The sequence below is a fragment of the Bacillus rossius genome, chromosome 1 (genome assembly GCF_032445375.1).
Source record: "Bacillus rossius redtenbacheri isolate Brsri chromosome 1, Brsri_v3, whole genome shotgun sequence".
NCBI lineage: Eukaryota > Metazoa > Arthropoda > Insecta > Phasmatodea > Bacillidae > Bacillus > Bacillus rossius.
In genome coordinates this window covers 43,249,390-43,265,175 of record NC_086330.1, presented here as the reverse complement: position 1 = coordinate 43,265,175, position 15,786 = coordinate 43,249,390, and the positions used below count along the sequence as shown (strand labels likewise).

The following is a 15,786-nucleotide window of genomic DNA, read 5'->3' as shown; positions in this document are numbered from 1 at the left end:
AATTTAAGATTAGCTGCACAATATAAAAAAATCCATTCGCTGAACTTACATACATATTTTCCACTGACTACGAACGTTTATCAAAATTTGAAATGCATATTTAGGTATTAGTTAACATATTTATTTATATAAACAAGGCTTACCATCTTCCGCTGATTCAACAAATACAAAATATCAAGCATGATAATCGACCACTTTATTAATTATTTTGGCTATTCCTACAAACAACCCTTTTCTCAGCTGATTGAGATAATGGTATCTAAACAAAAGACGAGTAAGCTCTGAATGAAATATTTGCTTGTGCTTGAAGCATCTTAATCTTAAGCATTCCTTCATCTATGACAGAGCTTCTTTGTTTAGATGTGAATTTGAAATTGAAATGGACTTTAGTCAATTTCGGCGATATTTGTTTTCTTTTGTGTGGTGTTACTTTCGTTATGAAGACTAGAAATTCGCGGTGTAGGTAAATTTATCTTTGATATTTACAGACAATAAAATTAAAAATAGGTTTTTTTAATACACTTGTTGGTTGCGAATAGTAAGAATATGTGAGTACCATTGCGTTAATAAAACAAAATAAAGAAACCTGTAATTTCAATGCTGCATGTAGTAAGAAACAAACTGTAAATGGAGCTAAAATACTTATGTTGCGGCTTTTCCGCAAATTAATGATAAAATTTGGACAATTTTTATTTTCGAAAATTTTATTAGTTCCTGTAATGAATCATCTTGAAAACAGCAGATTGGTATCTGTGCACCGTTTATACCTTTCATTACATTTTCTATGCATTGACGTAGCCGACCCCATTTATATTATATTAGGAGAAAAACAGGATTGGCAAACCTACAGTCACCACTTTCCACTGCAAGGTTGTGTTTGTGCATGTTCGGTATAAATATTACAAATTTGTTACATCGTGAAATTACTCGTTTCGATTATGTTAGCTCCATTAAAACTACTTCAAAATATTGTAGACAGATGGTTCGGTTAGTATAGCCTAGCTACATAAAATACTAAAATATTTTTTTATGGCTACTTAGAAATTGCAAAATACTGTAGCAACCATTCACACAAGTCAATTCGGTAAATATGTATAGTACGGATTAGCGCCAAAAAAAATCGTACAAATATGAAATAACTTTCATTATATGCTCTTTTACGTCCTCTTTTCAAAACCGCCTGCGGAGATTAAAAATTACAATTACTTTTGGAGATATCGCCGTTCTTATTTTGCAATACAAGCCCTATGTAATCATTCAACAGACGCCATTTTATATTTTGCCGTGTGTGCGTGAATGCCTAAATAACAGAAATTTTCCATTAGGTAAGGTTAGTTACATGATAAATACTTCAAAATAAACGGAAATTAAAAATAATATCAATTAATTTTACTTGTATAGTTTTAAGTATTTATAATGTAACTGACCTGACCTAACAAAACGGGACAAAGGTGGATTAGGTCAGGTCAGCTACAGTATAAATACTTTGAAACTGAACGGACATTATAAATAATAAAAATTAATTTTAATGGTTGTTTAGTTTTAAAGTATTTATAATGTAGCTGACCTGACCTAACAAACCGGGAAAAAGGATGAACAGTAGGAACTCACGTAATTTTCTTTTTACGTGATGTAGTCGTTCAACTACGTCGCGAAAAAAAAAAACAACATAATAATACTTGTAAACAAGCAACAATGGTGAACGCGGGAAGCCTACGATTCACTCATCTTTCTGGACATACCCGAATACTCACGTTGGCAAGCCTTCTTTCAACAGACGAGAGGCAAACGCCCAATTGTGCATCTTCGGTTTTTTTTTTTTTTGTTTATTGTAAATAAATATGCAACTCATGAAAACTAATGGTCAATTAGGTTATGTTAGCTACATTATAAATACTTCAAAACATTGTGGATGGTTGATTTGGTTAGGATAGCTACATTAAAAATACTGTGAAATCATGTAAACGGTTTCCTAGCGCTGGATAGCTACATATTAAAATGTTATTTGCTAAGCAACCATAAAATGATTTTACAGTTTTTTTAATGTAGCTATACTTACCTAATATAACCAACCATCTACAATGTTTTAAAGTATTTTTAATTACTTCTTGCTAATTTTAAGAAAAGAAAGCTTGCCAACGTGAGTATTCGGGTATGTCCAGAAGGATGTGTGAATCGTAGGCTTCCCGCTGAATGCCGCATCAGTGCACAACATGAAAATTAAAAAATTCCATATCTCCTAAAGTATTTGGAATTTCTGATCTCCGCCGGGTTTAATGAAAAGAGGAAGTTAAAGAGCACAGAATAAAGGTATTTTCGAATTTTTAAATTTTTTTTTTAAAAAAATCGCCAAAAAAATGAATATTAAAAAATTTGATATCTCCAAAAGTAATTGGAATTTTTTATCCTTGCAGGCGGTTCTGAAAAGAGGACGTAAGATAGCATATAATGAAAGTTATTTCATATTTGTACGATTTTTTTTGGCGCTAATCCGTACAATACATATTTACCGTCCATCCTATACCCAAACAATTCCGAAGTTCACAGAACCTTACCAAAGTTTGCAGCTTCCAGATCAACTTAATTAACGGATAAAAACTCATATAAAAGATGTCCATATTTTCTTTCATAGACTTAAGACTGAGTTGAAGTTAGCTTCGAAATGGCATGTGTACCATAATTATGGTACAACATGACAAAACTCCGGTAAAAAGGAAAAAGCCCGTAATGCAAAAACAGCATATAACTTACATCAGATTGAAACAAATAAGCGAAAAATAGTAATTAATATAAATGTTAGGGTTTCTTTAACAGTTATATAAAAAAATTCTGTTGTAAATAAACTATTCAGTCTTGAACTAACCAACTAAGAGTTTCAGAAAAATGAGTCCCATTTCTTAAGGCCTACAAATCACAGAATAAACTTTGTAACTAGTTCTGATTTTATGGTGGTTAATAAGCATACTTAACACTAAAGAAAAACATTTCAGCTTCGAGGTGACCAAGGCTCAATTCGTGTCTACTCACCTTTCAAATAGCCACTTTTGAGTATTAGTGTATAAAAAATGCAGTGTTTGAGGGCTTACAAACACTAAACTGATATATGTAACTAAATGTGAGTATGTGGAGGTTAATTAGCATACTTAGCACTATAGAAATACATTTCAGCTTTGAGGTGACCAAGGCTCAGTTCGTGTCTACTCTTCTTTCAAATGGTCACTTTTGAGTACCAGTGTATAAAAGATGCACTGTTTGAGGGTTTACAAACACTAAACCGAAATATGTAACTAAATGGGGGTATGTGGAGGTTAATAAGCATACTTAGCACTAGAAATACATTTCAGTTCGAGGTGACCTAGGCTCAGTTCGTGTCTGTCTACTCGCCTTACAAGTAGCCAACTTGTGAGTACCAATGTATAAATGATGCCAGATAAAGAATATCCTCATCCAAGAGCTCTGACCAATGGGCTGTTTAATGGCACTGATTATTACTGTGTAGATGATTCTAATGTCGTTATTGCTTTATTCCAGAACATTTGCTCGTCTACTTTCAGAGTGCGAGGTATTGATTATCACTCTTTCTTTGAAGAACGTCGACTCAAAATGACTGTGTATGTAGGTATTACATTATTTATCAAAGATTGCAAGGAATATCAAAATTCTCTTTGCAATCTTTTGGATTACATTCCAATTTTTGAAGGAAATGTGTGTCTTAGAACTCCAGATGCATGGGATTATTTGTACAAGACAAATTTTCGATACCTTTAGGAAAAGGGTTGAACTCTCGATCATGCCTTATTGTGTACAAGATGTTCATTGGGTCTTGTTGGTCGCAAACATCAAAAGTCGAGAAATTTGGCATTTGGATTCACTCTGTGGAAACGGAAATGAATCCATACTCAACAATTTCTTACGTTTCCTCGACTACGGGAACACACTTTTCTCAGGCAAAATTGGAACTACGGACTGGTGTGTATGAAAAATTGAAACGAATATTCCAATTCAAAAGGATTCTGTTAGTTGTGGCATATTTGTAATTTTTTATGCGTAAGTTTTCTTAAAATGTAATAAATTTAACATGGATTTCAATCCCACTCAATATGGAAGTACAATTGTGAACACTCTTCTGAAGGCATCAGATTATGTTAGAGATTTATGCCTGCACTGTGGAAAAGGCGAGAACAGACATCAAAAGAGGTGGATTATGTGCGATAATTGTTGTAGGTGGATTCATTTGACTATTGCCTAACACCTTGTGAAGCAGCCATTGGGGAAATGAGTGAACAAAATAACAACTAGATATGCAAATTGTGCAAGCGACAAAGCTTCAAGCAGGAAAAATAATAGGTTGTGTTTAGTTAAAATGAATTTCATTTGTAATTATAAATTTTTTGAATTTAAATAATTTAGATTTAATATATTTCAGTACCTAGGTAACATTATTTGTGAAAATAATTAAAATAATTATTAATGAAAATACCTACTGAAAATACATGTCCTTCATTTATGATCTTCCTGTTTGATGATGATTACAAATATTTTTGTGTGACTACGACAAAAATGTACACCTCCCCACAGGATGTTAGTAGTACGTTATGTAAATTTATTGTTTAAAAATAGTCATCGGTGTTAGTTTCAAGTTTTCTATAAAGAGAAATCATTTGCCCACATCAAGTACCTAATTAGCAATTCTTTAAATGTGCATACCCTTTCAGTTATGATCGTCCTGTCTGATGATAATTACAAATATTTACATGAATGTATAATATAATGTTATATATAGAATTTTATTCAAGAAATGTGAATGGTATGTTTTTTAATTTTTTTAATTCAAGAATAAAGTGATGTATTATCCATTTAGTATGTAATTTGTGTATTATATATGGGTGATTGCCAAAATAAGGTACCTAAACTATGTATGGTTTGAAAAAAAAAATTATTATATTTTATACACCTGTAAAGATTCTTAAATATTCCCCTGGTTTCGCCAAATTCAGTACAATAAGTGGTCAAGATCGATACATTAAATTGAATTAATAAAACGTAAATAGAATTTTGGGGCTGTCCACGGAGTGGACTCTACTGTCCACCGAGTGGACAAATTTAACCTTACCATTGATTTTGGTACTTTTTTTAGTCCGTGGTTATGTACACAGAGTCTGTACTTCTTGATAATTTTTCCAGTTAAAACTCGTAACATAGTTCTCATTTTTTTTTTTTAGATTTCTCAGTTTTAAAACTGTCTTTTATTTGGTCATGGATAACTTCAGCAAAAAAAACTTTCTGTTTAACTTCTTCTGAATTAGTGTTGTTATTACTAAATAACTTTTCCACTCTCTTCCTAGGGGTTAGAGTATCTGCATTAGGTTGTAATGAATATCTTATTCTCTTTATTCTGTTTTGTGTCTCAAGTTTTCTTCGTAGTCTCTCATTGTCCTTTTCCAACTTCCGTTTTTCTTCTTACATTTTCTTCCTGTTTTTCCTTGAACGCTTTTTTCCACATTAAACTCTGCAAGTTGAGGATACTACAGCATCTGAAATTTCTGGTGGCATTTCAGGAGAATTAATTTTTAATTCTTCTTCAGTTTCTTTCGCTTTTTTCTCTCTTTTCGTTGATATCGTTTCCAGTCTCTCCATTCTTTCCTGACTGATTGTTCATCCCTTTCACTCATATTCAAAATTAATTTTTTCCTCATGTGGTATCTTTCCCTTTCTTTAGCTTTTTCTTCTTCATACTTTCTTGGGTTGTTAGTTAACCTTTCTCTAGCCTTTCTCATGCTGATCTTTTTCTGTTCCCTTCGTTTTTTGATCTTATCAGCGAAATTTGAACTTTTCTTATTTATGGGAGCCATTATTCTGCAAGATAAATACTAAACCTATCAGAGCGTTTATTGGGCTCTGTTGCAATGATAAAACATTTGAAAGAGTAAAATTAATGCTTTTTTTTTTTAATGAGGATAGACAGACCACAGCCGTGCTGCATGAACATTTGTCAAAACAGAAAATAATCAATTCAGCAGATTGCAAGGTAAATTATTATTAACATTTAAGCATTTAAGGTATTACAAAATCATGTACCTGTGACAATATTTAAATTGCCAAATATCTTTCTACACAAGTATACTGGATCTAATGAATGTAACAAACACAGTACTTAGTGCAGCTGTATGGTAATTTTCATAATTAATTTATAAATTTCATCAATGATTAAGTACATAAATATGTTATGGTCTGTTAATAGGCCTATGCTGCAATGTCAGCAGTTCTGGTACTCAAAATAGCACTAACACTTCCATACAGTTCTCATTAATTCAACTCTGGAAATATTTCACTACATGTACAATGATGTCCCCTCCGTAGCCTGTGAATTCCACGGAGGGGACAGAAACTGTACTTTTGTTTTCTAGTCCTTTAATTTTTAAGGTTAGAATATCACTGCATTTGTAAAAGAAATTTATACGTAGTACTTTTTATCTATTCATCTATTAGAAGTGACAGATATCATTTCTCACCTTCAAAAAGTTGTCCACGGAGTGGACTAAGCGATCTTGACCAACCGTTATATCACATGGATAAACTAATGTAAGTACCAATAAATCACCAATCATCCACTTATGACTTGATAGAAAACAAGATAGATTCTTTTCCCTCCTTTTTTGTAGGGTTCAGTGGCCAGTGCTGCACCCTGGAGGTTTATATTGAAACTATTTTGTATGTCTACACTAAGGACCCATTTCCTGGGGACAATTAATAAACATTAATCTTACTTGAAAATTCAAACATATGCAGTCCAGGAATTTTATGATTTCTTTTTTAATCTTTGGACATTACAATTTAAAGAATTAATATTAATTAACATAAAATCATATGGTTGTGGATAATTAAAATGTTATCAAACTATACTTGGGGATAGTCCACGGAGGGGACATTTAGCACTTTCTTGGTCTCGCATCTTAAATACAAAAACATTTATTTAAGAAATAATATAAATAATAGGCTTCTATTACATTCAAGCATATATCTTATTGTAAAAATTACTATTAATACAAATGTATAATATTTTTAAGGCCTAGGGACATGCTTTAGGTACCTTATTTTGGCAAACACCCATATATATATATATGAGATTTTTAATTGTTAAAGGTAATGTCGCCGGGGCTTGTTGGGGCGTTACAGAGATGTTAAATAAGAAAGGCGCCACCTTGTCTAGGGGACACGGACCCGGGTGAGACTGTGTTAACTCTGGGCATGATGTCGCCCGTGTGGGGATAAATATATATATATATATATATATATATATATATATATATATATACACATATACACACATACACATATACATACACACACATATATATGTATGTGTATGTATATGTATGTGTATATATATGTGTGTGTATATATATGTGTGTGTATATATGTATATATATAGTCTCACCCGGGTCCGTGTCCCCTAAACATATATATATATATATATGGAGAGAGAGAGAGAGAGAGAGAGAGAAGGAGAGAGAGAAGGATGAGAGGAGAGAGAGACAGAGAGAGAGAGAGAGAGAAGGAGAGAGAGATAGGGAGATAGAGACAGAGAGAGAGACAGAGAGAGGAGGGAGAGAGGGAGGGAGAAAGAGGGAGAATGAGAGAGAGAAGGAGAGAGAGAAGGAGAGAGAGACAGAGAGAGGGGGAGAGAGAGGAGAGAGAGAGGGAGAAGGATATATATATATACACGCACGCACGCGCACACGTGTGACTACCCAAATATACTTCAATTTCTTGTATTATTGTAATAAAATAATTATGATCTCTAACTATTTTATTTCAGATTAGTTTTGTGTTATTTTTTTTTATTAAAAAACAATAAAGCAATACCTTTAAACTTTGAAGATTTTTGTTTCAAGTCAATAATTAATATTTGTTGTGTTCTGTAGTTATGTTCACATGTATTTTTGATTGTAAAGTGTAAATGTACTTATGTGTTATTGACAAGGCCCATGGAATAATCATATGTTCCATTCTCTGATAGTAAAATGAAACAAATTGAAAGGAAAAACCTGGAAACAGCAGGGAATTTGATCAAATGAAATGGTAGGGAACTTAGATGTCAGAGAATTAATTGCACTATGGGCATGGATATAATTTTTGCATTGGAAAAAAAAAATATTAATCTCATGAAATATGTTTTAATTATCTATAGTGAATGATTTGAAAATATTTGATGTAAGTAAAGTATTATTGTGGGATTTGTTTTATTATTTTTATTTTCTAACATTTGTGGAACAGTGTAATTAACGTAAACCATGGATGTTACTGGTAGTGTTTAGTTGCAAAGTATTAAATCTGTTGTTTAAAGGTGAATTTTTTTTTTTAATTTTGCCTTTTTCTTTTAATTGTTTAGTCGTATTAAATGTTTTCTAATTATTAGGAAAATTTGTCTAATATAACTTATTCTAAGCCATTATAGTGGGTCAGAAATATGAAACAAGCTAATATTTAATTTAAAAAATATATATTGTTTACTTTAAAATATCATATAAAATTGTGAACCTTTGATAACTTTGACTTTGTGTTCAATACATCAGAGATAAAATGTGGCATTGCAGGTGTCTGCCCTCCCCAACACAGTATTTATTCTTAGGACATGATGTTTTCCAGTGAGTCAGTATATCTGATGGTTATATAATTCACAGTCATGGTGACTTAGTTTTGTATTTTTATTTTACAGTTGTTCATATTTTTACTGGTTTTCACTTTGTTTTAGCAAACAAGTTAGTATTTGTGTGTCTTTTTCAGTATTTATTCACTTTAAATATGGATTTTATGCCTATATTATGATGTTTGTATTTATTTGGAAGCTATTATTATGTTTCTGGAACATTGTGTATTTTTTGGGAAAACAAGGATGAAAGGAACATTATGGTGTTTTCTAGATATGTTCTTAGGATGAAATAATTGGCAGGTGTTCACTCCCACTTGGGGATGGTAAAATCATGTCAATCAGAAATGTTTTGTTTTCTGCTGAAATGCTTTGATGTGAGGGTTATGTATTTTATATGCCGTTGTGTCCTTGAGTGTAAGATGTGCGCTGTGTTCGGTTGGCAAGGTCATGCTACTTCCCTGCGTGGTTGGATGTAGTTGTGAAGCCTTGTCAGTCGTAAGAGTGCTATGTCGGTTAGACGTACTGTTCGACAGCTCAGTAAAAACAATCCTATGACATTGTAAGTGTGGACAATTTCACATCTGGGTACCGGGGCCATGCTGGCAATAAGTCAGTTTTTTTTTCATTTATAGAAGTTTTATTTAGAAATTTAAACCACAGGCAGGTGGCACAGACCGGGGTGGTCCGTTGGCCCACCGGGACGTAGTTCCTGTTTATTCGCTACCTAGCACGTCACTAGGGACATTATTTAGTGAAGGCACAGGACTGAGGAGCATTGACAAGAGTGAGTGTGTTGTCTTTCGGATACATTGTGTAAATGATATGTAAATTTACGACTTGAAAAGAATAAATTACCCAAATTCATGTCAAACTCTTTTATTTAAATTCAACCATTAATATTTTCAAGTAATTTAACAGTCATAGACTGAACTTTACACCCTACTACCTGCAAACTTCGTTGGGATATATTTCAAGAATTTTTTGCATGTGCAAGGAACAATCGTCGTCTTAGCCGATCGACTGTGATTTGTCACAAAATTTTACTCCTCTTAAATGATACGTTAATATAAAATAGCATTTTACCTACATTCGGATTGTTTATTTCATAACCATCACTTGAATGTTGTGGGTGTTACTTGTTTGACAAATGACACTTTAGCTGAGTATAAAAGTGTGCAACTAACTTAAATTCCAATAATTGTAATATTTTCATGTTACAATAGCATCCAGCCAATTTATTGCTAAAAATAAGAAATAGACGTAAGTTCTCACAAAATAATAATTTTATTTTGTCTGTAATGCTAAACATAAAAAATTTGGCCATTTGTAAAGGTTTTTCAGGCGTGCAGTCAAACTGTAGGTGAAGGAGCTTCACTGTTAGTCTGTGAATGTTTTACTTATCATTTAAGTTTCAAGCTTAGAGAGTCACAAGTCTTAAAAGATAACATGGATCAGAATGGGTCCAGTTTTTTATTATTTATTTTCATACTGCATGCAGCAAGATTGTTGGACAGAAACACTCAGTGTGAATAGGGGGATGTCGGGGAAGGAATATTGGCCATGGTCTGCTGTAAGGAAGCCAGGAATCGACTCAGCCTTGCCTGTAGTCAGTTTGTGAAACCAGGGAAAACCTGAATCAGGATGGTCAAACCATGTCCTACGGAATGCATTGTCAAAACTGTGCACTGAAAAAAAATTTATAATCAGCTTCTGATAGAGTCTGTCAGCAACTACACAAAATTTAATTAAAAAATTACCTGTCATACACCATAGAGAAATAGAAAACAGAAAAAAAATCAAAAGTCTCCGTATTAGCTGGAGTCCTCTCATCTCTCCTTCTTTCACTCCTCTTGCTCTCTCTTTTTCTCTCTTTATTGTCTGTTGAAATATTTTGATTTTAACTCTACCTAGACAACCTGAGCTTCTTCAAAATCATTAGTAGATGAGTGAACTGGAAACATGTTATATCAGTATCCATAAAAGACACTGCTTCCTTTTGATTTATTACCGTATTTATCCGCAGAATGGTGGCCCTGGTTATGAGTCGCACCCTTAATTTTGGGCAAAAAAAATCATAACATTTTCACCATAAGGGTTTTGTCTGCATATGGATTGCATCACCATATATCTGTCTTCACTAGAGTTCCGTGGATACAAGTGAAGTGTTCCTTTTCTCAGCTTATTGTTGCGTAAGAAATGCGACACACACACACTGGTATTGACCCTTGGCTCTTCTTTGTTGTTTACTTGGGGAGGGTGTGAGTAAGCACAGTCCCCCCACCACCCTCTCCATAGTTATGACTGCACTTGATGGCTGCAGTTTTTCCATGGTATGTTCAGTTGAAAGCGTTGGGAAATCTCATTCAAAAACAATAATGATTGGGCACGTTGGGTCATGAACATTTGTCAAGATAGTCATGTTAATTGTGTGGGTGCCAGTTCCTGGACATTTACAAAGAAGAGAGGGAGGGAAAACTGTCAACACTGCCACATGGCCTCACGCACATGCACATACATGCATACACACTCTTGCTCCCTCCCAGGCTGGTGGTTTATTGTTATATTTTCCTCTCCTCTCCTCTCCTCTCCTCGCCCTCGCAGAGCAGCAGACACGTCACTTGCCGGGGCTGTGACTGGTCACTGCGCTGTTCACGGAACTTCACGCCAATGCTGAGATATTATGATTAAACAATTAATACTTACTCATGGAGTTATATTTATTAAAGACCAACATAGGTTAGTTATTTACACACGTATTCAACCACACAGTACAATATTATTATTTTTAACCCAAAATTCACATATGGGTAACAGTACATTTTTTTACACTTAAAATCAGCATAAAATATGTGATCCATACAGTAAGTGATTGTAGACCTATACTGTTCTAAAATTTTTCATAAGTGTCTAATGGTATTATCTATTAAAGAACACCAACTCTATTTCAACTTGAGTGTGTTACTTATATTACTGAACATATTTTTTTTTGGGGTAAACATTCATTTTTCAACCTGATAAAGAAAGATTCACTGTGACACAATTGGTGGCAAGTTATTGGGCAGTCGGGTGATCCTGTGGCTGCTCTCCAGCTTGTGTATCTAATGTAGCACACGTGATTACAGGCCCGGCGCAGGAGATGGAGAGTGGTTGAACGCTCTACTTCCATTAGCCGTGCTCGTCCGGGAATGTCAGACTCCCGTCTCGCCTGCGCGAGTCAATGTACTGACTGTTGGCGCGCTGGGACTCGTACCTTCCGTAGCAGGCACATTCGTGTCGAGAACATGGCCCGGGAAGAGCTCTGCCCCGAACACACTCGCGTGCTGTGTCGCAAGTGCGTTGTTCGTGTTCGCGGTCGCCAAAGTTGGTACGTTACTTCTGCGAACCTTACTTTAACAAAATGATGATGGCTTGGTGTGAATTCAGATGACAACATTTTGATTACTTCTAAAGCTTTGTTGTGTGAGTCACGGGTTCAATCCAATCAAACTGCCTTAACTCATAATTAGTGAGCACTGATTTGGTACCCAAGTGGTTCAAAACTTGCTGTATTATTGGATATCTTATCACATTAAGCTAGTTTTGCCATAGCTACTGGCTACCAATGGAGAATGGTAGAAGGTTGAATGTGTTACAACCCAGACCTCCCAGCTAGCTCAAACTTGGTCTGAATTACACATACATAAAAACACATGAAAAAAATTGTTTGGTTAAAAAAACCTGTTCAAATTTCATAAAAATGTTGCTTTAAATGATTCATGATAAAAATAAAGTGTCTGTAGAACAATGACTGAATTTTACTACTTTTTATTATCCTTTACCGAAAAATCACATCAGTCCAAAGGCCGCCATCTTCTGACCACAACATTGTTCAAAATTTGTTCATAAAGCATAACAGAAAAGTTTGTTGCTTTGAGAAACAATTTACTTTAAACTGGTAACTAGGTTTTTTTCTTTTTTCTTTTCTATCTGTTCCCAATTGGGATGATACATTTGTCATTGAGTTCCTACACTAGGCGGGGAACCACTATTTCTGTATCTCTTATACTTCAGGGCACAACTTCCTCTCTCTTTCTCTTTCTAACACTGATGTAATTGTATAGTCACATTGCATCATATTTTCAACCCAGGATAATAACAAAACAAAGAAAAGTATATGAATACACTTATAAACTTAACCAACAAGGCAAATAGGCAATAATGCATTTTAGTGGCTTTTAAAATTTAAATTATGTTGTCGTGGGGGGGGGGGGGGGGGTCGATCGGTCGGCTTTACGGTGGATTGTTAGTGGGCGCCACCACGTGGTACGGCACGTGGACCCGGTGAGACTCCTAACTCAGGGCGTGACGTCGCCCATGTGAGACGTGATATTTCCCCTTGAAAACATCTAGCACTAATTCCTGCCCGCTCTCAGCGTCGGGCACGCTTTTACCTACGAAGTGGGCTCTCAGGCGTCCCACACGCAGTCACACTCCACGTGGTCACACAGATGAAAAATAAAAGAATAATACGTTAAATTCGCACGCCTGATTTATTCCGCTAATTCAGCTCACACACGTACACGGTTGAAACTATACAAAACGCCCGCGGCACGAATCGATTTATAGGTGATGAGCCACCACGTTATCACATGTTAAATTACGTAATACGAGGAAAAAGACCGAGACTGGTCGTAAACTAATTAATGAAAAATCCCCCGACCAAGAGTAGCTCCGAGGACTAAAAGAAAGTGATTGAGACGAAATTAAAGTTAACAGAATTAATTGGCAGAGAATACAAGCGGTGAGGTCCCCGGAGTGCTGATGCGTCTGCTCTAGGTCGTTGATGGCGGAAGACTGCGTGAGGTCATGGCTCGCTCGACTAACATGGCGTCATCCCGCCGAAACAATTGCCGTTAAAGATATTAGCGAATTCGTGCCACGGGAAACTAAATTAACATGACAAGAATGCATTGAAAATTATGTAACAATTTTTGAATGAAGAGAAAAGATTATACAAATAATAATTATTAAGATTGAAACGTAATTATTGTCTGGCTTCGGGTTTCCTCGGGAATGTCCGGAAACGCTATGATATTTTAATACATTGTTTAAAAATAAAAGTACATAAAACCCTCCCGGCCGATCTGCCGTCACGTTGCACTTAGGGAATATAAAAACAAACAACACAATTATATATACTTATGTTTTTAGGGGTGTGGCGCACTGGCTCGACAGCGCCCTCTTGCCGGGCGAGCACACACGCACGCACACGTACGCACGGGTAGGCGGGAGGTTTGAATAGAGGGTGGTGGTGGGAGGAGAGGGGTGGTGACGGCGTGAGGCACATCGGGCTTAGGGAGGGCGTAGCCCCGGCCGACGTCAATGTAAATTAACAGACATACTAAAAATGGAACTAATGAGGAATAAGTGCAAAACATCATGTTACTAATATATCACTACCTCTGAAACATTCACTCAGCAATTATTTACATTGAAATAGAAAACTTAATCAAGTACATACTGAAAATAATCAAAAAATATAAAATTATTCATGTCAATGTTTAATAGGTAATGCTACAAATGCTATCATGCACGCTAACACATTGCAGTTTTGGTTAAATATATGTGTTGCAGCTGGAATTTAAAACTGCTTGTTTTCATTCAGATATATTCTTAGACTTATATACATAGTAGCTTAATTTTGAAAAGTTTTGATCAGTGCCAGTACTGATAGATAATTTGGAATATTTGCAAATTGCATTGATTTAATTTTTTTTTATAAATATATCTAAAGTAAAGTGGATTAAATATATATACTATAAATTTTCACATTTTTAGGGTGAATCATTTCTTTCTTTGAAACCAACAAAGTTTATTAACTAAGTGTGCCTCTCAAAAATAATTTAACATTAAATAGAAGTTAGGCCACAAAGTATGAAATATCTTGATTAATAACTGCATAATATTGAGCAATAATAAAGGAATGGCTCAAAAACCAAGATCGGTAGATAAATAATAATTTTTAATAATTACTATTTGCGAGCTATTATCCTTGGACATGGGAAATGCATGATATTTCATTTTTAACTATCTGTTTTAAGTTAATACTATATAATTAGTAATATACTCATTAATTTCTATAATATTTACCTACCCTTTTTTAAGTTTTAAAATATAAAACCCAGAAAAAAATATTAATTGAAAATATTAAGTAATGATTTATATTTTTGACACTAATGCTTTAGTCCTCATTGCCAACTTAACAACATAAAACTATCATTAAATCATAACCTGTGACTTACTGCACTTGGTTACATGTGGTTTTGTTTAATAATTTCAGTAAAATTTTTCTGTACTTACTAAACATGAAATAAACCACATGTGTTTTATTTCATTATTAGTTTAACAAAAAAATTATAATTTTTTGATTGTAAGCAAACCGTCACTTAAAATCTTTGTCATGCATTTCCTTCAAATAATCTGTAATGACAAATAAAAAAAGACATTCTAAGGCATAGAAGTTAGTTATAAAGGAAATGTGTTCAGTAAAGGGTGCTTACAGTATTTTTAGTGTACATGAAAGTAAAATACTATTGCTGACTTGTTTGTGGTTTCACTAACATTCTACTACTTGTTTCCTAGGTGTGCTCCATAGCATAGCAGTAGCTTTCTTCATGACCTTCGGTTTCCAACATGTGAGGAATTTATTGCTGGAACATTGCCCTTTGAGTTTTACCATTGGTGAGGCGAGTGTTGTCTCGCAAGGATTGTTGTTGTTTATCACATCATGTGAGAACAATGTGTTGCAGTCTCTTTATGAAAGTCCGAAAGACTGCGTGGAAATAGTAACTCTTATTTTGCAGGTAATTTACTATCACTGTTTACTCGTTCTTTCATGCTTAACATTTGGGGGTGGGTTTACAACTCTCATTTGTCATTTCCTTTTAAAAACATACCTTCTCACAACATAGAATTTTGTTTTAGCATTTTGATTAATCTGTTCAAAAAACTGTATTTGTTTCCGCCAAAGTATTCAGTGCTTCGACTAGCCGCTAGCCGGCGGCTAGATGCTTGACCTGAAGGCTGGAAAGATAAAAGCAAACTGTTGCAGTTGCTGCAGAGTATAATATACAACCATGTAAAAGAGTTGTTTG

The 15,786-nt window shown here is 34.5% G+C and overlaps 1 protein-coding gene across 6 annotated transcripts in view; it reads left to right on the top strand.

Moving 5' to 3' along the window:
• The first annotated feature begins 322 nt into the window (after positions 1-322).
• LOC134535225 (dolichol kinase) overlaps positions 323-15,786 on the top strand; it is a 52,061-nt gene continuing 36,597 nt past the window's right edge. For 2 of the 6 annotated variants that reach the window (XM_063374322.1, XM_063374308.1), the window contains exons 1-3: positions 341-548; positions 11,776-12,017; positions 15,275-15,495. In XM_063374322.1, the coding sequence (XP_063230392.1) occupies positions 547-548; positions 11,776-12,017; positions 15,275-15,495 (465 nt within the window). In that variant the 5' untranslated portion in view covers positions 341-546. Of the gene's footprint in view, positions 549-11,775; positions 12,018-15,274; positions 15,496-15,786 lie in introns of all 6 variants that reach the window. The other 4 variants (XM_063374285.1, XM_063374314.1, XM_063374301.1 and 1 more) reach the window with 4 other exon arrangements.